Source organism: Dasypus novemcinctus, chromosome 5, assembly GCF_030445035.2.
Source record: "Dasypus novemcinctus isolate mDasNov1 chromosome 5, mDasNov1.1.hap2, whole genome shotgun sequence".
Taxonomy (NCBI): domain Eukaryota; kingdom Metazoa; phylum Chordata; class Mammalia; order Cingulata; family Dasypodidae; genus Dasypus; species Dasypus novemcinctus.
In genome coordinates, this window is record NC_080677.1 from 167,872,099 (window position 1) to 167,897,289 (window position 25,191).

At 39.8% G+C, this 25,191-nt stretch overlaps 1 protein-coding gene across 5 annotated transcripts in view; it reads left to right on the forward strand.

Moving 5' to 3' along the window:
* The window catches only part of MINDY3 (MINDY lysine 48 deubiquitinase 3), a 113,223-nt gene extending 90,119 nt beyond the window's left edge, over positions 1-23,104 (forward strand). For 2 of the 5 annotated variants that reach the window (XM_012522709.4, XM_058297920.2), the window contains 4 exons: positions 13,568-13,640; positions 15,885-15,972; positions 19,104-19,180; positions 22,149-23,104. In XM_012522709.4, the coding sequence (XP_012378163.1) occupies positions 13,568-13,640; positions 15,885-15,972; positions 19,104-19,180; positions 22,149-22,152 (242 nt within the window). In that variant the 3' untranslated portion in view covers positions 22,153-23,104. The remainder of the gene's footprint in view (positions 1-13,567; positions 13,641-15,884; positions 15,973-19,103; positions 19,181-22,148) is intronic. The other 3 variants (XM_004451980.3, XM_012522708.3, XM_012522707.3) reach the window with 2 other exon arrangements.
* The last annotated feature ends 2,087 nt before the right edge of the window (positions 23,105-25,191 follow it).

The following is a 25,191-nucleotide window of genomic DNA, read 5'->3' on the forward strand; positions in this document are numbered from 1 at the left end:
AAGGAGGCTTTCAGGAGGTAATTCTTAGGCAATATATAATACTAGACTAAGTTTCAATTTCATTAGGAAAGGTTAATAAGAACAATCATCAATAACAAGGACCTGGCATAATGGTCTGCCTTCCTTCATTAGGCACTGCCCTTGTACTTCGGGGATTCTTGCCATCCTGTTAGAGAACGTAGCAGAAGTCCCCAGGATGGGAATTCAGTATTCTTTCCCTTATTGTGCAGGTCTCCATCCACCAAGACAGTGTCCCATGAATACATATTCAGATGCCTTAGAGGCATGCCCCAGGTGAGCCCCTCCCCATGCATCCCCCCCATCACTGACACCCCAAACCAGTGATCTACCCCTGCCACAGTTGTGACCTTGCTGTGATCCAAATCTTCTCCAAAAACGAAGTCAACAAATAACCAAATAAAACTAATAAGAAACTGAAATAATAATAGTTTTAAAAATAACAAAATACAAAAAATACTTTTAATTTGAAATATTAAAATTTAAGACATCATGTCTTTCATCACTATAAGACCTCTTTCCTTGTATGTACAGTGACATTTTCTTCCATATATTCCCCAGTATGTTAGTTTTTTCATTTTATCTTTAAAGAAGCTTGAGATTACAGAAAAGTCACATAGAGAATATATGGGATTCCCATATACCCAACACCTTCCCCCTTTTCCTCTCTCCCCTGTTAATAACATTTTACATACAGATAGTATATTTTTTTAAATCGATGTACAAATATTGAAGTATTGCTTTTTTTAAAAAAAAGATTTATTTATTTATTTCTCTCCCCTCCCGCCCCCCACCCGGGTTGTCTGTTTTCTGTGTCTATTTGCTGCGTCTTCTTTCTTTGTCCGCTTCTGTTGTTGTCAGCGGCATGGGAATCTGTTTCTTTTTGTTGTGTCATCTTGTGTCAGCTCTCCGTGTGTGCGGTGCCATTCCTGGGCAGGCTGCACTTTCTTTCGTGCTGGGCAGCTCTTTATGGGGCGCACTCCTTGCGCGTGGGGCTCCCCTACGTGAGGGACACCCCTGCGTGGCACGGCACTCCTTGTTCATATCAGCACTGTATGTGGGCCAGCTCCACACAGATCAAGGAGGCCCAGGGTTTGAACCTTGGACCTCCCATGTGGTAGACGGACGCCCTAACCACTGGGCCAAGTCCGCCACCAGACGTATGGCTATTAACCATGGTCAATGGCTCATATTATGGTTTACATTTTGGACCATACACTTTTCTGGGTTTTGACAAAATTTAAAATAGTCTAAATCAGTTATTGCAAGATCAGGGAGAGCAATTCTAATGCCCTAAAAATGCCCTGTGTTCCATCTATTCTATTCTTCCCTCCCCCTCTCCTCGGAACTTATGGTAACCACTAAGTTTCAGTTTTTGAAGAATAATATTCATAATTACATGCAATAATATTGAGTGTTTGACATATTAATCTGTTTTCTTTTATTAGGCATTGCTAAGGTTCTTGAGGGATTCTTGTCCCTCTAATTAAGAACATAGCAGGACTCCCCAGGATGGGAGTTTAATATTTTCTCGTATATTATGTGGGTCTTCACCAACTGATATAGCACACTATGACAAGATGAACACTTAATATTCCAAAGTAGCCTGCCCCAGTTGTGCCCTGTCCCATATACCCCCAGACCTGACACCCTATACCAGTAATACTCCCTTGCCATATTTGCCTGAAGAACATTCCCAACATTGTAGTTTTAACCACAGATCTGCAGCTCCTCAGAGTTCACCTGCTCCTTCCCCTGACCCTTCCCCCAAATGCATGGACAGTCCAACCCAACCCACCCACCTTGCTGCCCCTCACAGATCAGCACCACCAAGCCCAGTCACATCTTTGCACCACTGTCACACCCAACCACGCCCTTCCACCTTATCATAGATTTTGCCCATATGGGTATTGGCTCTACTCCCTTCCTTTCTCCTGTAAACCTCTCTTTCAGACTATACCTCTATGAGTCTGCTCAATTTACTTAATTCATATCAATGAGGTCATGTAGTATTTGTCCTTCAGTGCCTGGCTTGTTTCATACAACATAAGGTCTTCAAGATTCATCCATGTTATCCCATGTATTGACACTGCATTCCTTCTTACAGCTGAGTAATATTCCATTGTATGTATGTACCTCAGTTTGCTTATCCATTCATCTAGTGATAGACATTTTGGTTGCTTCCAACTTTTGGCAATAATAGTGAATAATGGCACTATGACCATAGATGTGTATATATCTGTTCATGTCCCTGGTTCACATGACAGTTCCGTAGTTAGCTTCCTGAGGAACCACCAAACTGTCCTCCACAATGGCTGGGCCATTCTGCATTCCTGCCAGCAGTAGATGAGGGTTCTCTTTCCTCCACATCCTCTCCAACACTTGTGGTCCTCTGCTTTTTTAGTAGTCACTTGTCTAATGGATGTAAGATGATATCTCATTGTACTTTTGATTTGCATTTCCCTAATAGCTAGTGATATTGAACATCTTTTCATGAGCTTTTTAGCCATTTGTATTTTTTATTTGGAGAATTGTCTTTTCAAATATCCTGCCCATATTTTAAATGGGTTGTTGGTCTTTTTATTTTCAAGATGTAGGATTTCTTTGTATATGCTGGATATGAGGCCTCTATCAGATAGATGGTTACCAAATATTTTCTTCCAGTAAGTAGGCTTCTTCTCCTTTGAAGCACAAATGCTTTTAATTCTGAGGAGGTCCCATTTATCTATTTTTCTTTTCTTTCTTTTGCTTTGGGTGTAAAGTTTGTGAAGCCATTTCCTGCTACACGATCTTGTAGATGCTTTCCTACATTATCTTCTAGGAACTTTATGGTCTTGGCTCTTTTATTTAGATCTTTGCTCCATCTTTAGTTAATTTTGTATAGAGCGTGAGATGGTGATCCGCTCTCATTCTTTTGGATAAAAATATCCAGTACTCCAAGCACCATTTGTTGAATAGGTCATCTTTCCCAGTTGAGTGGGCTTAGTGGCCTTGTCGAATATCAGTTGACTGTATATGCAAGGATCTATATGAGAACTCTGAGTTCTGTTCCATTGGTCAGCATGTCTACCCTTGTGCCAGTACCATGCAGTTTTGACCACTGTAGCTTTGTAGTATGTTTTAAGTCAGGTAATATGATTCCTCCAATTTCATTTTTATTTTTCAATATGTCTTTGGCTATTCGGGGCCTCTTGCCCCTCTATATAAATTTCATAGTTAACTTTTCCAATTCAGTGAAAAATACTGCTGGAATTTTTATTGAGATTGCATTAAATCTGTAAATTAATTTGGGTAAGACACTCAGTGCTGTATGTCTTCCTATCTATGAACAGGGAATATTCTTTCATTTATTTAAATCTTCTTTGATTTCCTTTAACAATGTTGTTTAGTTTCTGTGTACAAGTCCTTTACATCTTTAGTTAAATTTATTCTTAGGTACTTGATTCTTTTATTTGCTATTATAAGTGGAATTTTTTTCTTGATTTCCTCCTCAGATTGCTCATTATTGGTGTACAGAAATGGTACTGATTTTTTCATGTTAATCTTATATCTTGCCACCGTACTGGGCTCATTTATCAGTTTTAGAAGCTTTGTTGTAGATTTCTCAGGGCTTTCTATGTATAGGATCATATCATCTGCAAATAGTGAAATTTTCCCTTCTTCCTTTCCAATTTGGATGCCTTTTATATCTTATTCATGCCGAGTGTTTGAGCCAGTACTTCTAACAGTGTTAAATAAGAGCAGTGACAGTGGGCATCCTTGTCTTGTTCCAGATCTTAGAGGGAAAGCTTTTAGCATTTCACCATTGAATATGATGTTAGCTTTGGGTTTTTCATATATACCCTTTATCATGTTGATGAAGTTTCCTTCTACTCCTATCTTTTGAGGTGTTTTTATCAGGTAAGGATGCCATATTTTGTCAAATGCCTCTTCTGTGTTGATTGAGATGATCGTGTGGGTTTTTTTCCCTTCAGTTTGTTCATGTGGTGTACTCCATTGCTTGATTTTCTTCTCTTGAACCATACTTGCATACCAGGGTTGAAACCCACTTGGTCATGGTGTGTAATTCATTTGCCCTGTTGTTGAATATGAGTAGCAAGTATTTTGTTGAGGATTTTAGCAGCCAGGGTCATTAGAGAGATTGGTCTGTAGTTTTCCTTTCTTGTGGCATTTTTATGTGGCTTTGGTATTAGCATGATGTTGGCATCATATAATAAGTTAGACAATGTTCCCTCCACTTCTATTTTTGGAAGAGTTTAAGCAGGATTGGCATTCTTTCTGGAATGATTGATAGAATTTACCTGTGAAGCCAAATGGTCCTGGGCTCTTCCTAGATGAGAGGTTTTTAGTGAATAATTCAATCTCATTACTTGTGATTGGCCTCTTGAGTTCATCAGTTTCTTCTTTCATCAATACAGGCTGCTTGTGTGTTTCTATAAATTTTTCCATTTCATCTAAGTTATCCATCTTGTTGGCATACAGTTTTTCAAAGTACTCTCTTATGACACTCTTTATTTCTGTGGGGTCAGTGGTGATGATCCCCTTCTTCATTTCTATGTTTATGTATTTACATCATCTCTCTTTCTTTGTAGTCTAGCTAAAGGTTTGTCAGTTTTCTCAAAGAATGAGCTTTTGGTTTTATAATTTTTTCTAGTGCTTTCTTATTTTCCGTTTCATTTAGTTCTGCTCTAATCTTTGTTATTTCCTTCTTTCTACTTCCTTTGGGGTTAGTTTGTTGTTCTTTTTCTAATTCCTACAAGGTGTGCAGTTATGTCTTCAATTTTAGCTCTTATATTTTTATATGCATTTATGGCTATGAATTTTCTCCTCAGTACAGCTTTCGCTGCTTCCCATAGGTTATGATACGTTGTGTTGCCATTTTGATTCATTTCAAGGTAATTACTGATTACTTTTGAAATTTCCTCTTTGACCCACTGTTTGTCTAAAAGTGTATTGTTTAACTTCCATATTTTTGTGCCTGTCTGGTTCTCTAGCCCTTACTGTTTTCAGCTTCATCCCACTGTGGTCAGAGAAATTACTTTGTATAATTTTAGTCTTACTGAGTTCATTGGGAATTTTTCTGTGGCCTAGCATGTGGTCTATACTGGAGAATGATCCATATGCACTTGAGAAGAATATATGTCCTGCTGTATTTGGGTGTAGTGTTCTGTATATGTCTATTAGGCCCAGATCCTCTCATGTATTATTCAAAGTCTTTATTTCTTTATTGATTCTCTGCTGAGATGTTCTGTCTAATGGTGGTAATGGTGTATTATTAAAGTCCCCCACTTTAATTGTAGAGGCATCTGTTTCTCCACTTAGTTTTCCCAGTGTTTGCCTCATGTATTTTGAGGTACCCTGGTTAGGTGCATAAATGTTTATGGTTGTTCTTTCTTCTTGAAGGATCACCCCTTTTACTAGTATATAGTGCCCATCTTTGTCTCTTGCAATAGTTTCACATATGAAGTCTTTATTTTGTCCAATATAGCTATTCCCACCCTTTTTTGGTTATTGTTTGCCTGTAAAATCATTTTGCAACCATTCACTTGCAACTTCCTTGCATCATTGGGTCTAAGGTGTGTTTCTTATAGACAACATATAGATGAGTCATATTTCCTTATCCATTCTGCCAATCTGTGTCTCAGTGTTATTACTAAAAAGGCGATACTTACATTAGCCATATTTTCTTCAGGTTTATATATGTTGTATGCTGTTTTTATTTATTTATTTTATCTTTTTAGTTATTCTTACTGATAATCTTCCTTCCTATACTTTCCTCCAATGCTCTGTCTCCTGTGTTGTCCTTTCAACCTGCAGAACTCCCTTTAATATTTCTTGAAGGACCAGTTTCTTGTTGACAAACTCTCTTAATTTCTGTTTATCTGTGAATATTTTGAACTCTCCCTCATTTTTAAATGCCAGCTTTGCTGAATACAGAATTCTTTGCTGACGGGTTTTTTTCTTTTAGTACTTTAACTATGTCATACCACTGCCTTCTTGCCTCCATGGTTTCAGATGAGAAATCAGCACTTAATTTTATCACGCTTCCCTTGTATGTGATGGTTCTCTTTCCTCTTGCTGCTTTCAGTACTTTCTCTTTGTCTTGCACATTTGGACAATTTGACAAGTATATGTCTTGGTGCAGGCCTGTTAGGATTTAAACTGTTTGGGGTGTGCTTTGCTTCCTGGACATGTATGTCCATGTCCCTCAAAAGAGTTGGGAAGTTTTCAGCCATTATTTCCTCCAGTACTCGTCTGCCCCCTCCCCTTCTCTTCTTCTGGGATGCCTACTCTGTGTTGTGCATTTCATGTTGTCATTTAAATCCCTAAGTCCCTGCTGGATTTTTTTCTATCTTTTTATCTATCTGTTCTGTCTGTCTGATTTTAGGTGTATTATCTCCTATATCATTGATTCTTTCCTCTGTCTGTTCAAATCTGCCATTATGAGTTTCCAGTATATTTTTGATTTCTTACATTGTGCCATTTATCACCATCATATCCATTATCTTTTTATTTATATTTACAGTTTCTTCAGTATGTTCCCCAGTGTCGTCTTAATATCCTTTATCTCTTAGTTCACTTCATTAAGTTGATTTATGTTATTTGTTTGGACACGCTTGATTAGTTGTTCTGCATTTTGCATCCCCTCCTGTGTTTTAGTTTGTTCATTAGGCTGGGCCGTGTCTTCCTGTTTCTTAGTATGGCTGGTGATTTTTTGTTGGTGTCTAAGCATCTGTTTTATCTTGATGGGCTTATTCCATTGGTTCGTTTCTCTTCTACTGTAGGGTTTTATTTTGTTGGGTTTTTTTTTCCTGTGTGTAGTAAGAGTTCCTTTTTGATACTTGGTTCCTTTTATTCTATATCCTTGTAACTGTCTGTGTTACCTTGCAAAAAATATTAGGACCAGAGAAAAGGAAAGAGATATGAAGAGATAAGAAGAGAAAAAGAATAATAATAATAATAATTTTTAAAAGGTGGAAAAGGAACTGTACAAGAGCTAGGAAAATAAGTAATGTGAGTAAAAAATCATAAAAATACAAAGGAATAAGAATAAAAAAGGTGGAATAGAAAAAATGGAACAAGAGAAAATAGAGAAAAACAACAGAATGAATTAAAAGGCTGGAAAGATGAGAAGAAAAGAAAAAAAAAGATTGAGAGAGAGAGAAATAAAATTTGGAGGCCAAGCAAGAAAAGGTGGAATGAAAGAAAAGTAACAGAAGACAGAAGATAGAAAAATGAAGGAAAGAAAAGAAAGGAATTAGGTAGAAAAAATAGGTAAAAGAAAAAAAAAATGGAAACAAAGAAAGGGAAAAGACCACAAACAGGAAACAAAACAACAACAACAAAAACAACCCAGGAAAAACAGGCTTCCTTCTTGGGCCCCTAGGGAGCTTCTTAGGCTACCCATGCTCATCAGTCAGTTACCCTTCAGGGTGCCCTCTGAAGGATACGTACCCGGTTTTGGTGAATAAAGTAAAGGAAAAAAAAAAAGAACCAATTAAAAAATAGATCCAAAAAAAACTAAAAAAAAAAAAAAAAAAATCTCTCCAATGTTCCCTGTTATAAAGTGCTGTCTGGGCCATCCTCAGGGTCCCTTCTCTTTGGAGGCACCAGGAATCGGACCAGGGACCTCGTGTATGCAAGGCAGGAGTCCCCCCACTGCGCTACACCTGCTCACAAGTTAGGCAGGCTTCTGAGAGCTTTCCTGGCTCTTTGTGCCCCTGTTCCCATTTGCCAGGCCCAGCTGGGGAGGAGCCTGTCTCTGCCCCTCACTGACCTGCTTCCTCTCTCCCAGGGCAGCCAGGTGGGCAGTCTGCCTGCTCAGCTCCCCCTCCCCTCTCCTTAGGGTTGCCTCAGTGCTGGTTGGAGTCCTCTCTGAGACTCAAAGGGGGCTCAGCTGGCCAGACAGTCTGAAAAGAAAGCCCTCTGCACCTCTTCCTCCAGGGAGCACTCCCTCCCACTCATGTGGTGGCAGTGAGCCAGGGCCTTTACCAAGGCTGTTTACCTTGAGGGTGCACTGTATGCATTTTCCAGCCACTGGGGCCAGTAACTCAGTTTCCCTTTGGCCTCTCTGTCTCTCTGTCTCCTCCCTCCTGGATGACGCTCAGCACTTTGCTGTTCTATAGATTCTCAAAGCAGCTCCCTCCGGTGGGTTTTTGCCCTTTCTCCATTGTATTTTGTGAGGGAGTTGAGCTCTGCCTACTTGCTTCTTCACCATCTTCCAGGAAGTCCATTAGAACAGTTCTCACACTGAACAAGCTTCTGGGCAGTCCTGTTTGCACTCACAGTACTGGTGTCCAGACAGTTGCCCTTTGTCGCCCTCCTCAGAATACTTGCAAGGAAACTGAAGAAAAGATCTGAGCTCGGCCCCAGGACTATCTGTGCCTCTTCATCTCACTGCCCAGCCCTGGTCGCGCCCTCCCGTCTCTGCTAGGTGGACCTGTGTGTGCTGCAGTAGGCTGACCACCGTGGGTGACATTGCCCCTAGGAGACCGCGTCACCTGTGTTCCAAACAGGCGACAAATTCTTCTGAAACCTGAGCCTGGCTTAACTGGGGCCCTGTTGGGGGAGAAATACGAAGGCCTGGCATTTGCCCGCATCACTTCAGTTTATAAAGCACTTGCCTGCCTGCTCTCATTGAGTCCCTCCATAAGCCTGTGAGGTGGGCCAAGGCTCTCGAGACAGCTGCCTGCTGAGAGGGGTGCCCTTCTCCAGGGCCCCTGCCTGGTCGAGAGAACCAAGACCAAGTCTAGGTGTGCTGGCAGGCACAGGGGTCTTTCCTTCTCTCTGTCTGACCATATCCTCTTTAAAGGTTTGACTATTTTACCTTTCTAAATTTAAGTTTACTTTTACCTGTTAGTTTATTGGAATAGGATTTGTTATTGACTGACATTCTAATTGAACAATCCGATTTTTTAGCATCTTAGGAGTGGAATAATTATTTGGATACCAAGCCTATAAATTAAGGTCAAAAATGTATTTTTGAACTTCTAATTTCTAATTCTAAATACTACCAACATCTTAATTTCAGCAGGACCTTGACAAATCCTCTATAATTATTTGATTCGGTTTTTTGCATAATCCCAAAATCAGAAATGAAAATAAGCAAACACTATTTACATGTGCTCAGACCTAAAGGGACTCAGCCTAAATACAGTGTTACATTTTGGCTTTTGAGTGTTCCTTTTATGGGAAAAATTGTTTGGGTATGCACTGTGTACTCAGGTTCATGTTGTTTGGGAATTATTATAATTTAATGGTAAAATAAAAAGGTGGTGTGGTCAAAGGTAATGGAGAAAAAGGGATTCTTTTGGGATGCCTCCAGATAGCAGGAAGGTACTTTTTCAGCTGCTGGAAGTGCTCCTGTGGTGCCCCCAGCCTGGATTCAAATCCCACCTCTCTTGATTGCCAGCTCCTACCTGCAGTCTTCTCTCTGTGGAACGAACTTGCTGTCTGCATCACGTGATTGTTCAGGTGCTCAGTAAGCAACCATGTCACTGTGCCGCAGAGCTGCTTCCTCGGGGACTGCCAGACACTGGGGTCCCTGTACTCCTCCAGGCAGCGTTTGAGGGGTGCTTGCTGATTTGCCATTACACATAAAGGACTCTTCATTTCTTCCCTCTTTCCCTTCTCCTTCTCTTCTTCCTCCTCCTCTCTTCCCATCTCCTTTGGTAGAATACTTCTCCAGAAACAACCTTATTGGTGCAAGGGATAAGTGTTTTGGTTAAAAATTAAGAGTACTTTAAAGACTGATACTATTTTTCTTTTTTTTTTGAGGTTGCTGAAATTTACTTCCAGGCTTCTTTTGTCTGAATGATTTCTATGTGCTAATTTTTTTAATCTTTAAGAATAACTGGGGAAACGGACTTGGCCCAGTGGTTAGGGTGTCCGTCTACTACATGGGAGGTCTGCGGTTCAAGCCCCAGGCCTCCTTGGCCCGTGTGGAGCTGGCCCATACACAGTGCTGATGCGCGCAAGGAGTGCTGTGCCACGCAGGGGTGTCCCCCGTGTAGTTAAAAAAAAGAATAACTGTACTGTTGTAGGTGAAGACTGAGATAAATACACACTGATCCTTAGACATTCTCCTGAAATTGGCTTGATGGCTCAGTGCAACACACCCTGGCTGGGTCCTTGGCTCCACCACTACTCTCTGACTGGCTGCCCCAGGCATTGCTCTCTGTGTTTTGCCATGTTTTGTTTATTTGTTTTGCAGCTTTTCCATCACATAATAGCAGTGAATTTGCTCGACAAGTTATAAATAAGCTACCCATTTTTTTTTTTCTGCGCTTCTTCCTACAGTTCACAAAGCTGGATGGGGTTCGACCATGGGGCCTGGGCAGAGAACTCTGTTTAAACTTGAAGTTTGGACTAGTTTGAATAAGATAACAAATGTCACTGAGTAGCCTCTATGCATCAAAGCAGGCCTGGGTTCAGGGGTGGGCCCCTGCCCCCCAGTAGCTCTTCTTTTACCTGGGAGCCGACAGGTCAACCCGTAGAGACGCCAAGAGACCCAGAGGCTCAACTTGAAAATGGCTGACTACCAGGGGCAAAGGCCCTGTGTTTCCTTCAGTAAGAGTATTCATTAAATTGTAGGCATCCATTATTGAAGTTTTAATAATGCATTGTAAGGTACAGTATAATAGAAAATTTAATAAAAATAATTCAGCGTTTAATTCTTTGGCTAAAACACACAGCATTACTTCCCACTTAACTAAATCTAAATTTTATTTTCTGTTCCCAAGAAACTTTGCTTCCTCTCAGCTGAAGTGGCTTGCAGGAACCATGGCTGTTTCTGGCTCAGACGTGTGCAGCCCTTTCCCTGCTCTGTCCAGCCTGAGTTTCTGGCACTTGCTTTCCTCCTGCAGCACTCATTCAGCTGGTGCCTTTCTCCGAGAGGCCTTCCTGCTCTCCCCTCTGGTCCCCCCTCACTCAGCACAGAAAGCGGGATTGGTGGGTCTCTCTCCTTAGCTCATCTCAGATTCCTCACACTTAGAGCAGTCGTGCTACCTCCAGGCCACTAGCTCACCTGGTCCACATTCACGCCTCCTTATCGGGGCTCTTCGCCTTGAGTCAGTCCTTCCCTCAGCCTAGGTGCAGCACACTTAATAATGTGACTTTTTTGCTCACATAAACAGCTTTCTTTCCATTTTCAAATGTTTCAAACACATTTAACTGTATTTTAATGTTTATGCAATAGCTGCTTACCATGACAACTGCTGTATCTTTTCATTTTCCCCATTCTTCTGAGTGTTGAAGCCTACAGGATGTTTATATTCATATGGTTAACTTTAACATTCAAATTCTACTTTTACTTTTAGTGCTTCTTAGATCTGCTTAACTAGTCAACAAATTGTACTCTCTCAGATTCCCTTTGCTTTTGGTATTGAGGTCTTCTTACATTGTGTCTCTGACTTTTGCCTGTTTCCATATACTCTGAGGAACCAGTTGACTAAATGCCAGATGACCTAGGATTCATCTGTTTTCGGGATTACTGGTTCTGCTCCTTTTCTGAAGTATTTAGCTTAGTAGGTATGATTTGTTAAAGAATACAGTAACATGTAAAAATAAGTTTTTAAAAAAATACATTTCCAAATCTTCTGTTCCAATCTTGGGCATATTGTCTTTGAATTATTATATCTCTACTTTTAAAATACTCCATGTAGGAAATAAGAGTCACTGACTTGGTACAGTTGTGGTTACACTCCTTTATGTTTGTGTTTGACAGTTGTAAACCCCATAGATACCTTAAAAATGTTACGGAATGTTTAAGTTTGAGGTTAGTCATGTGTAAGTTAAGCCTGGTGCTCAGAGGCCACTTTGCTGTGTTTGTTGTCGTCGTTCTCACCTCGGTTCAGTCACTGCAGCCAGTTCTTCCCGGGGTGGGAGTCGAGTGCTAGCCAGTGCTCCTGGAGAACTCTTTGTTGCACACTGCTTCTGCTGAGTGCATGTGCACTCTCTTATTTCCTGCATGGAGTATTTTAAAACTAGAGATACAGTATTTTTTCAGTACTTCAAAGACAATATGCCCAAGATTGGAAGAGGAGATTTGGAAATTTTTTTTTTAACTTATTTTTACATGTTACTGTATTATTTAACAAATCATACCTACCAAGAGAAATCCTTTCAAAAATAGCCACTGGTGGCCAAATAAAGCCTGTTTCACATGTGGGAGATTTAGCTGTGACCTAAGTAAGCAAAGTAAATATTTTTTTTCCTACCTTTCAAAGTCATCAAAGCTAAGCTCACAAAACTTGAATGTTTTCACAAGTGCCTTCAAACTAGTCCTTCTTTATTTTGTTTACCTCAAATTACTGGTAATTTGATATTAGAATTACTCTAAACCTTCGTTTTAAAAATTGTTCATTTTTAATTATCCTAAATGGTTCTTGGCCTTTTAGTTAAGGCCAATCTGTCTTCAAGTGAGTCAGCATCTGCTTATGAGGTTTAAGAATAGAAAAGTTCTTTTTAAAAATTTTAGCATCTTCATTTCCTCTCTGATAGGAGTAGTGTCATTCAAAATCCTGAAGAACAACTACCCTTTATTCTGTTGTTCCCTTACAGGGGCAGGGCTTTTGGACTTCTTGTGCTCCATGGCAAGATTGTTTTTAAAAAATCATCTAACCCTGAAAAGGATGTTGTGCTGGAAGTTGTTTTAAAACTGAGACAGTCTTCAGGAATGAGTAAATGGATAGGGGAAGTCAGACACTGTACATTTAAGGAAATAAATACTTGCTTGTTTCAAACTACTCTGTGAACTTTGTGTGTGTGTCATGTGCTATTGCATCATCAGAGTTTGGGCAATTTACCCATTCTGTTCCCTCATCAAGCTGAAAAAAAAGGGAATATTTTCCATTAAAATGTCTTCATCAACATTTGTTTCTATTCTTCATTTCAGCTTTGAATTTTTTTCATGAAATCTATGGCTTTTATTTAAATCATCAAGTCTGTTATAGGGCAATATTTTCTTGCTCATATGTTGTCTACTATCTGAATAACAGTGGAACACATTCACATTCTTTCAGAAATTTAAAAACATTTTTATAATAGGGAATGTGTTTGTAAAGAATTATTTCCGTTGGGTTTCTTAAAAGCATTTAGGAGGTACTGGGGATTGAATCCAGGACCTCATAAATGGGAAGCAGGTGCTCAACCACTGATACACCCATTCTCCCTTAATAGAATTTAAAGGGCCAAACTGTATTGATACACCTAATTACTTAAAGAAATAGTTATACCTTTAAGTAGAAAAGAACTTTTAACCATTTAGATTTGTAACCCTGTTGAAAGAAGAATTACTTTGACTAAGGTTTCACTAGTGTTCTCAGGTAGAAGTTATTTGCTTAACTTTTTTTAGTAGAAACTCATTAACATTGAAAATAAATCTTTTCCTGTGTACCCAGGAAAAGTAACATGTCTAGTAATGATAGGCCTGAAATAAACTTAAATTTTCCTATCCCTTTATGTGATTTTTCTCTAGAATCTGATCAGTGATATTAGTATTACTTCAGTAAATTCTTATTTCAAGTTGTTTATGATTTTTTTTTTCCAGATAATGGGTTCATACCTGATTCACTTCTAGAAGATGTGATGAAAGCGTTGGACCTTGTTTCGGATCCTGAATAGTAAGCTAAATAGGAAGTATTATTAGCCAACTCAAAAAGACTGCATTAAATTTAAAACATTATATATATATAATCTTTATTGATACCTGCATGTACGAAACCCAATAATTTATGTAAAGCAAAGTTTAGGAAGAACTTGGATTAATCATTGTTATAGCAGAGACTTAACATGCTTAGGATGAGCTTCTTTTCCCCTGGACTTATTGTCATGCTTTTTTTAAAGTGCTAAAAATAAGTCTCTTCCTGTAAACGTGAAATCTGTTTATTCTCTCTGCCAAACATTTTCCATTTTTTATGATTTTATATGTGTCTTTTGTTGTTTTGTAGTAACAGTGCCAGTCCTGTGTCATGCAGCTACTGCTAGGGTCCTGCTTAAATAACCAGCAGGCTCTGACTTTGAAGATGATAATGCCAGTGATTAGCTTAACTAATCTAAAACCTTTATAAATGACCCCAATTTATTACAAATACAGTTTCCAACATCCCCTACCATCAATACCTTGTCAGTGTCTTCATAGTCACCATTGTGGTTTATGCATTGTTACATCTACAACTTCCTCCATAACTTTGGGACCTTTAATGACTATCCATGAGAAAACAGCTTTCTAATTAAATGGATTACATATACCAATGAAATTTGGAAACAAAATAGAGATCAATTATGATCCATGCTAACTTTTCCTTTTTTATGCACAATTTTATTTTCCTTCTGCAAGCTTTTTATCTTACAATGGAAAAACTTTAGCTTGCAAAATATCTGACGGGAATTCAGCAAAAGTAAAATAAACTGTATTGGTATACACAGTATGAATTCAGATGTGTTTTCTTTGGAAGTATGAAGTACATATAAACATTTGTACACGCATCCCATCTGAATTAATAGTTCTCATTCTTACTACCTAGGGCTGTGACTTGATCTCTTCTCAATAGTTAGGCATAATAATTATTTCCAACTTAAAGAGGAGAAATTCAGAGAGAGTTGGACTAGTCCAGTAAGTGTTGTAATGATGGTTACTATATTTCTTCTAAACTAATTTCAAAGTAGAGGTCATCTTGTTTGTACAGCTCTAATTTGCAAAAGAGAAATAAGCTCATGAGTAATTTTGGTTACTGACAATTCTATCAGTTTTGTGTTATGTTTTTACTTAAACAAGGAGAAAGAAGAAGGAAAAATGAATTTGTTTTCAAATTCTTATATAGGCAGCTGTATTCATCTACATTATTTTCTTGTTTCATCAGAATAGATATACCCTGACTTATAAAGTTAGTACTGATGATTTAGTCAGATTATTTTTCTGGAAGTGGCTAAAAGATTGGACTGAGTTACGCACTCTGTACTTTGGCCCGTACACTAATAGGGATTTATGGAGGACAAGTATGTTCAACTCATTAAATATAATATGATCTTGACCTCTTTTGGGCCATGTCATAACCTCCTGGACCAGCTTAGATGCATTAAAATGTCATCTTTTTACATGTAATATAATAGGTATTTTAACTTGCCATTTATAGTTTGGTAGATAACATGGAGAATAAAATGTTTTGAAAAGACCACTTTCGGTTTTAAAACTCTTCCACCTGCAGTCTACTCACCTCTGCCTTCCCTGACATAACAGTTAACCTCTTCCTCAGTCGTGGCTATATCTAAGTGGTCAGAGTTCCGCAAAGCATTGTCCACTTTGAGCTGGACCAGCAGAGTGCGTGCCACTCGTAACTCAGTCTGTATTAGCCCTTGGAGAGAAGCATTTCCTCTTCAACCTTCAAGGTACATTGTCTAAGGCTTTTAAGCCACCATTTCACTAGATTCTTGGAAGTAAGTTTTTTAAAGAGATGTTTTTGATGATCTGATGTATTACTCTACTATGAATCTCTTTCTCTCCTTGGGCTTAAAATAAACTTTTTTTTTTTTAAAGTTAAATGCCTATGAAGCAAAGAGAATTTGCCTTTGGGAGGTTGTAAGCCTAGGTTTTTAAATTACTTTACCTAATAAGGAACAATATTCCAAAGTATCGCCGTAATTTAAATTTTAAATAGTAACAGATTCCGCTTGTTTAAAAATAGCCAGGTTTTGGCAAATTAGATGTCATTCCTATGTATTTGTCATTAAGGTTCTAAAAAGAACAGCTCTCAGGATTTTTGGCAGTCGAATGTGTTATAGTACAAGTAATTTAATCACAAAAGAAGAAAAATAAGCTGCTTTTTTTTCCTTTGGTATCCAATGTTTTTCCTTTTTTCTCCCCATAGTATAAACCTCATGAAGAATAAATTAGATCCAGAAGGATTAGGAATCATATTATTGGGTCCGTTTCTTCAAGAATTTTTTCCTGATCAGGTAACATAGCTGAGGAACTATATTTATTGTTTCGTTCTCTTGAGATGGTCATCTGTGATTGCTTCAGCATTTTTTCCTACTCCTTTAAAATGGTCTAGTGTGCAGACTGAGAAAGCACTATTATTATGTAAAGACTTTCCCACACAGAAAGGAGAGAAGGGTATATGGGTTCCAGTGCAGTAATAAAGAACTTTGCTTGGTGAAGACAGTGTGTAGTGAGGGGAGTGGTAGTGTGTGCACCACTCTGCACGCAAGATACTGTTTTTCTAATGAAAGGATAGACTTCAGAAGTATGAGGAGTAAAAAGAGAGTTCCTTTATTCACTCCCACCCCTGTTTCCCTTCTCCCAACTAATTCTTGTTAACAGGTTGGTCTGTGTCTTTTTTAAATAGCGGGGAGGGAGGTAAAAGCACCTGTGTGTTGAAGAAGCTCCACTAGCGAGCCTGAGTTCCAGGTGACGTCCGTCGAGGAAGAACGGGCTTTGAGTGGGGCTGTGCTTGGGCAGTGCCGTCCCCTGGGCTTTGGGCAGGAGCTCGCCCAGGAGGAATCCATGCCGGTCTCCAGCTTGGAGACTGAGGTGCTGGCAAGCCAATTCTCTATCCTGCACCTGTCTCCTTTCTCAGCTAAGTGAAGGATTCCACCACTAAACCAACGCGCTTGGCTAGTTCTATCATGGCCATCTCATTAGACAATAGCAATTGAAGGTCATTGTTTTAATAAAAATGCCAGTTTTAGTCTACCTGTATTAAAAAACATTTATTGCCAAATAGAAAAATTGTGAAATTGTTAGTGGGAAAATTTAAAGATATAATGATTAAATTTGAGATTTAATTGTTAATTTGATGTCTCAGACTTAAAGTATCTTTAGCAGAATAGACAGTATTATCCACATTAATTTTGGTAATGTAAATAAAGAACCCATATTTTCTAAACTTGCACCTATTATGGTTATTATGAGAAAATAAAGTAAGGTAAAATTCAAAAAGTAACTGAGGATATCACAATAAAGGCTGCTGAACTTATTAAAATTTTGATAAGTGCATTAAGAAAAACCAGGTTAGTTTTCTTGGGGAGCTTGGGACCCACCACAGGTCCTTCCTGGTCACGGCCCACACCACAGGCATCCCCCTTCTCAGGTCACAGGGCATGCGGTGACCCTGCCCCACTCTGGTGGTCACTCAGTAAGCACTGCTTACTCAGGCAAATAAGTAACTGGAAACCGCAGAACTGTCAGAAGAACAGCGGGAAAGATTTGTCTGACTTCTAGGGCCTTAACAAATGCGTAAAGCTGAAGCACGCTGTGGAAGAGCTCTTTGCATGAGGTAGAGGCGGATCCAGGGGGATCCAGGGGGGAATGAGGGAACTGCATCAGCAGTTCAAGAAAGCTTATGTTAGGAACAGCCGCAGGGGCAGCTGCGAAGTGCACGTGTTGCCCCAGGCACTATGGCCTTGGAAGCTGGGTGCTCTGCTGTCCCCATGCTGCCAGTGAGGACACAGCTGGAAGCAGCCCGCGCTGGCCCGGTGTGCCGCACAACCCGCACTGGTGTTTCAGTACTTCATGCCAATAGTTAGTGACTGGTACTAGAGAATATAAATTTTATCCAATTACAGCAAAATGTTTACTTTTTAAGTTAAAGCAAATTAAACTTTCAAAAACAAGAGCAAGGTTATCTACGCAAATGAGCACATAGACTCATGATATCATTCAGGAAATTAACAAGGTACTGATTTTTCTACTTCGTAAAGTATTTTGGGTGGGATACAAAAAAATTATGGGACCTTAGATTTTAATTGAGAGAATATAACACGTGAAAAGTTAAAAACAGTTAAAACTTTAAACAGTTTTTCAAAATAACAAAAGAGATGATACAATGTAGTACATTTCCAAATTAATTATTTAGAAAGTTATTACTATAAAGATTTAAAAGTAATAAAGAATCCAACTAGTATGATCAGGAAAATCTTTACAGAAAAGCTAAGATTTGAACCAGATCTTGAAAAATGAGAAGGAGTTGAGTAAGTAAGGAAAGGAAGACAAAAGGGCATTTTAGAGAAGAGTAAAAAAATCAAGAATGCTGAAAGGGTTAAAAACAATAGGTGTCTTGGTGGAGAGATGAGTAATGTCCTTGTCTAAAAGAGAATTCAGGAAAAATTCAGGGAAGGCAAGTCACTGGAGATAAGACTGGAAGGGTCCATTGGGTCTTTGTGATTGAAGACTCTTGGTTGGAAGTCACTGCACGCAGCCTGAATTGGCTTGGGAGAGGGAGGACAGCACCAGGAGGGAGGACTGGCCGTGGGCACTGAGCGGGCCTGCCTCCCCTTCCCTGTCTCTTCTCTCTGTAAAGGTGCTTCATTCTCCCAACTCCTCTTTTCTCTTCCCTCAGTTCCAATTAGAGAAGATTGCAAGGAGGGTGCTGTCTCAGTATCCATGGGGGGAGATGGGAGAGGGCTGCAGCGGCTGGGGGGAGGGTTGCAGGCAGTTTCAGGGGCCCTGAGTACCAGGTCACGTGCCCTGCACCAAGGTTAAAGCAGTGGGAATAACTTTTCCAAAGATAGTGATTTATCGGGGACCCTGTCCTTACTGGGTGGCATTGAACTCTCCCAAAGTGGTGATTTTATTTCTCACTGATTGAAAGTTGGCAATATTCAAATTACATTTTCTAGAATGGAAAACCCCTAATTGGATTTTGCAGACCAAACTGGAAGTTTGGGGCATATTTGTTTGTGGTCTGAATAAGAGTGATATTATTGCATTTCCATATTTATTGAAAGGAACAAATGGTTTTCAGGCAGAGAAAATGCAGATGTACATCTTAGAGAGACACTTTTGTTTAGGAACTAATTCTTTAAAAAACATTTAAAATAATAATGCAGAGTCACAGACATAAAAGAAACTGAGGCAGAGGGGCTTACAGCAAAAATGGCTACTTCCCCTCCACAGGCCTTCCCAGAAGCAGTTTCGCATGGCTTTTTGGTTTTCTGGTTTTAATAAATCCATAGATCTTAAGTTTCTTCCTTTATCATATGATTCCCATACAAAAAATGAGGATTTAAGGAACTTGCCTTTTATTTTTAATTGCAAAGCAGAAATTTCCTGATTTAAAGCTTTTATTGTACTTTACATAAAATAGGGCTCCACTGGTCCAGAGTCGTTTACTGTCTACCACTACAACGGATTGAAGCAATCAAACTGTAATGAAAAGGTAGGGTAAGTCAGTCATTCGACTTAATTACAGGGTCCCTGGGTTAATGGAATAAGCATATGAGAGCATAACAGTGTTCGAGTCCCCAAAAACTGCTACTTAAGAACATGAGCCCAGCAGTCTCTTTACTGTCCCAGCGTACTTTAGAGCCAGTCGCGTTCAGTTTGGCCTTACCTGTGACCTGGTGAGGCCTGCGCTGCGCTGGAGCAGTCGCCTCAGTGACCAGCAGCGGCCTCTGCGCGCACCAGTGTGCCCTTGGCTGTGGCTATTCCACTCCACACAGCGGGGGTTGTCATAGACCCATTCAGATGGAGAGACGGGTAGCAGTGGATTTTTTATTAAGAAAAATATTTTTGAAGGATTTAAATTTATAGCCATTATAGCTTGCATTTATTGAGCATTTACCAGACCTTGTTTTAAGAACTTTGGTTTATCTTTGTTTCACAACCACCCTATGAAGTAGATACTGCCTGTATGTCCCCGTTCTACAGAGGACGAAACTGCAGCACAGAGAGGGAAGCAACTCACCCAGAGTCAGCTGCCAGGAAATGGAGCGCTGGGGTTGAAGCCTGCAAGTCCAGCCCTCTGTGAGCTGAGACTCACCTCCAGATGGCCCCAGGTTTAGATCAGAATTTTGGTTTTGCTGATTAACCCTTTCTGATCCCACATTGGCTTTGCCCTAACGTAGAACATGTCTCTTAGGTGTATTTATTCAAGTAACGGTCACAGCAGATACAGCTAATATTGGTTAGGGTGGGATTTATCCTTTTCCACCTTCTTTACCATTTCTCTAGAGGGAATAAGGCTAACACACTTTTTTATTTTAATATACCCAGGATCTCAGCTGAGGGTGGTTATAGAAAAGAGACCACAAGTAGAAGACAGTCTTCTACATTAAATACATAAATGTAAATTAAATACACTAATTTTAGTTAAACCTGGTCTGAGATAAAAATATCTTTTTTATTTTCTTAATAAAATGTAAATTAGAAGTTTTATTCAATTAGGTCCAAAGATTTTTGACAAGAAGATAATATTCATATATAGCAAAAAAATATAACTTGTCAATGAGAAAACTTGAATGCTCTTTCCTAATAAGGGTTAATGAGTATTTTGTCTGGATTTCAAAGTTTCACTTGGTCTTGTAGTAAGAGGTACTTTATAGTCACTAATTGGTTATTACCCTACACAATCCCTGCAAGAGCATTCAGTCAATATCATCCATATTTTACAGGTGAGGCATCTGAGAGAGGGAGATTAAGTGACTACCCCAGAGTCACACAGCAAGCCACTGACAGAGCAGGGGTTGGCACAGGGGTCCTGACTTCCCCCAGGCCTGGTCTGCAGGGCCACGTTGTCTGTGTAGAGTAAGTTTCCAAGCCGTGCTTTTGACAAGCATCTGATGTGCCAGCAAAAAGATGGAAGTCAAAAAGAGGGGGAGCATTAACATAACACCTAACAGCATACACACACGGTAAAGCTAAGCCTGTCAGTCTCTAAGTCGCAGGCATACAGTGTCAGGAAGTTATCCAGGAGCGAGAATCTGAGAAACTGCAGACCACAGCGCTGCTGGGAAGATCCAGGGAGCCAGGGCAGTGCCGCAGGCCAGCGAGGGGCCTGGAAAATAGACCTGTCCTCAGTAAACCAACTGGAGTAGCATTCTGAGGGTACAACTTCTCAGAAAAGGAAGTTTTGGTTTCAGAAGTTGAAAAGTGGTTGTGTGTTTGATAGTAAATTTATTTCATCAAAACTAGAAGGAAACTAAGATATAAAATAAAGATGAAAAAAATGCATTCATGTTCAAGTTTGTCTTTTAAAGCGTCCTAAAAAAGGAGTAGATTTATAAAGTCACAATATCTGGCCTAGTATTATAATATATATATTATCTCTATAGTTAATTTTTTAAAATTTATTAGGGAAGTTTTAGGTTTAATGTGTTTTTGGTTTTTTTTTTTAAGGAAACTCAAGGCTAATAAAGCTGTTTCTTTTGGAAAATAGCTGTGGCTTTTATATTAGTAGAAGCATAAGTGCAGTCATGTACTCACGCTTTTAAGCCACTGAGTGTGTAAAAAGTAACTGTGTTTTGGAAGATGGCAGTCGGTGTCTTCTAAGGTACCCACCGTGCTGGAGCTCCTTGGACACAGAGGCCTTAAGGAGAGCGCCAGCGCATAGCGAGCCCGTGGTGGTGCATTAGCGTTTCATGGAGAGGGACCTGTAGAAGTCCACGTGGCCGATGAAATCAGCGTAGCATTTTTCTGATATATACCTGCCATTTATGTTTTATATAGATTTCTTGGTTAGTTTTATTTGTCAGCCTTTCTCTGCTATTTTTTATTATGTCCTGACATCCTTTTAAGTTTTTTCTCCATGATTTTTCATGCAGTATAAAAGTAGAGTCATAAACAACATTTCAGAAGCATTTATACAGTAATAGCAAATTTCAATGACAAACATCCAAATTGCTTTCAGCTCTGGAAATTCAGCCCTTAAATTGAGAGGAGACTGTAGCTCCTCAGAGGATCGGCTGTGTTCCTCTCGCCGCTCTCTTCTCGTAGGGCAGCGAGCACGCAGGTGCCTCAGCACTGAGCCCTAGGACTGACTGGAGGGTGGTGTGTGACAGTCACTTAAAATTCCTTCCAAATGGTATGTCATTTGAAGAATGGTTTCGGTTTCATCAAAAACAGTCTATATGTGTTTTGCAATTTACGTATACTTTTTAAAAATCATGATCTTAAATTCTAAAAATCAGCTGATCAGCCAGCAATTAAAATTTGCATCACCATTTTGTTTCTGAATTCTTTTTCACATTAATTTATAAGCAGATATTTTTGCTTATAATTTCTCCCAAAATAAAATTAGGTCCAAAGTTCCTTATGAAACAATAAATAGCACCTTGTTGTAGCCTGTTAAAACTGTGGACCTTGAAAGAATTTGCCAGGTTTACTGACCTTGGTGCTTTATTTTGTCCAACAGGTGAAGTATGTAGAAGGTACTGCAGTTGTTATGGGGTTTGAAGACCCAATGCTGCAGACAGATGATACTCCCATTAAACGCTGTCTCCAGACCAAATGGCCATACATCGAGCTGCTCTGGACCACGGACCGCGCTCCCTCGTTGAACTAATTTGCCTGAGTATTCGTAGGGCAGAACCTAAGAGCAGATGCTGGAAGAGGATGCAAGACTGGCAGTGGGCTAAATTAACCTATACACTGGTGTCCTTGATGAGCTGTAAATATCAATCAAAAACACTTTTTTAGTGTTTAAGATAAGCTTAAATTATTTGTTTTAAAGTTTTATGTTAAAGATTATCCTATTTTGACCCTCTTTGTGAAATTCACTACCACAATTAAGCTTTAATCGAAGTTCATTGCTTTTGTGTCTGATAATGGTCATTTATTTAGCAAATTACGAATATCATAATACTGTTATAGCATTTATAGATTGAATATAAAAATTACTATTTACAAATATCTACTTTTAGGTTTTATCTCATTCAGGCACATTTTATTGTTTAATGATTCCAACACTATATCACCCTCCACATTGAAATGCAGAAGAGTGAATTTTCAACTTTTATAAAATCGAGGTTCCATTGGAAATATTGATAAATTATCATCCTGGATCCTCCGGCAATTGGCTTAGCTCTGACATGTTTTACTAGAGGGGAACTTACCATGTATTCACAGATCCACAGATCCACAGGGGAAATATTTTTAAAAATTGATAGGAAAGAGAATCTCTTTTGGTGTTACCTCTCACTGTATTGCCAAATACACTTTTCCAAATTTGTCCCAAAGCCCTGTATGCCAGCTTTCATGTATATTTATAAATACAATAAATGCATGAGAATATCTGTTATTATAATAGTGTATTGCATTATTTATTATGATCCTAGTGATGGCCTGAAATAAACACTTTTTTTCCTTTAACTTTGACCTAGCAATTTTTTACATTCATGTATCAAAAATAAGCAAGTGCTTTTGAAAGTTCTGCCCAGCAGCCCTGAGAGTGCAGCTTAGAAAATGCCTTCTGGACTCCTGCACAACCTCCCGTGAGAAACCAGCCTTCATGCTTACTTGTGATCTCACAGCCAGGAGCATGGAGTCCCTGGGCTCAGACCCGTGGGTGGAGCTACAGAAGCCCCTTCCAGTTTATACATGGGAGGTGTATTTACATTCTTCCAGTTGGGTTGTCACACAGCAGGTTGAAATTTGAACAGATGAAATTACTTTATTGCCCCCATTTATGAAGCAGATGACTGGTAACGGTATTAGTCAGCCAAAGGAGTGCTGATGCAAAGTACCAGAACTCTTGGCTTTTATAAAGGGTATTTATTTGGGGTAGAAGCTTAGTCACAAGGCCCTAAAGAGCCCACCTCAAGGTACCCTAAGAGGTACTTGCTCACCCAAAGTCATTTGCCACGTGTTGAAGCAAGATGGCAGGTGACGTCTGCGAGGGTCCAGGCTTCCTCTTCCTCTTAAGGCTCCATGGTCCCAGCTTCTTCCAATCTCAGCTGTGGGCTGGGATAAGGCTCGTCTCTCTTCCCAGGACTGCAGAGTCCTCTGTGTATCTTCTCGGTGTTCCTTCTCATGTATTTACTTCCATGTGAGAGTGTTTTATCCCCACCAGCAGAGGGGAGGGGACTCAACCCTGCACACACTGATGATGTGGTCAAGTAAAAGCCCTAATCTTGATTTAATAAAGTGAAAGTAGGGAAGCAGATGTGGCTCAAGTGACTGGGCTCCCATCTACCATATAGGAGGTCCAGGGTTCAATGCCCAGGGCCTCCTGGTGAAGGCAAGCTGACCCACATGGCAAGCTGGCCTGAGCAGAGAGCTGGCAAGATGACACAACAAAGAGACATAGGAGAGGCAATAAGAGACGCAGCAGCCCAGGGAGCTGAGGGGGCACAGGAGATTGAGCGCCTCTCTTCCGCTCCGGAAGTTCCCAGGATCAGTTCCTGGTGCCAGCTAAAGAGAAGACAAGCAGACACAGAAGAACACACAGCGAATGGACACAGGAAACAACTGGGGGGGGGGGGGGGGGGGGTGGAATAAATAATTCTTTTAAAAATAAAAAAAAGTGAAACTTCTGAATCTAATACAATCTAATATGCCCAGAGGGTCAGACCAGTTTACAAACACAATCTAATACCTATTTTTGGAAACTATCAAGCTGCCAGAGTGACCTCTTAAGAAATGTCAGAAGTGAGCATTACCTTCAACAGTGCAGGTGATATGTGTTGCCTGTGGGTCTCTGGTTTGGGCTTTATGTTTTATTTTTGCAGACACATAATGACACCATAATAAAGTACTTTTATCATAGAAAAAAGCACCATATTTTTTGTATAACTTACAGTATGAAGTTTTATGTGTAACTTCAAGAGTATGATACTAGCTACTAGAATTACAGCTGTAAAATGTGAGTAACTTTAGGCTCATCTTGGTGACTTTGAAATGTATGTAAAATACATTATGCTCTGGTTCTCCAATCCTAAACTGGCTCAGCCCCCATCCCCATAGGCGTTAGGAAGAGAGTAGATTCCCTCATACACACTTGAGCCTACAAATTAGCGTGTTCCCTACTACTGCTACAGAACAAGCCACCCACAATTTGAGGGCATCAGAGAATCGTTTACTGCACTCTCAAGTGCTGGGGCTCGGAATGCAAGCAGGGCGCAGTGGGGTGGCTGGCCCGCTTCTCAGGCCAGGGCCTGGGCCTGCGGGCACTGCCGTCACTGGGGCCGTGCACGCGAGGATCCCAGTGTGTGAAGGTCCTGTCATAAGAAGGTAGCAGTCAGCATGGACACCTCGGCGGAGTTGGGAGAGGGTGCAGGAGCTGCGGGGCATGGAGCGGCTGCCTCTTTTCTGGGCGGTGATGGTTACCTGGGTATCTCCATGGGTACTAATTCATTGAGCGCCACACTTAAGATATAGGTACTTATCTCTATCTAAGTTATACTTCAGTTTAAAAAAAACTATAAGTCTGTGGGCAAAAATCTTACAACCTTGCCTAG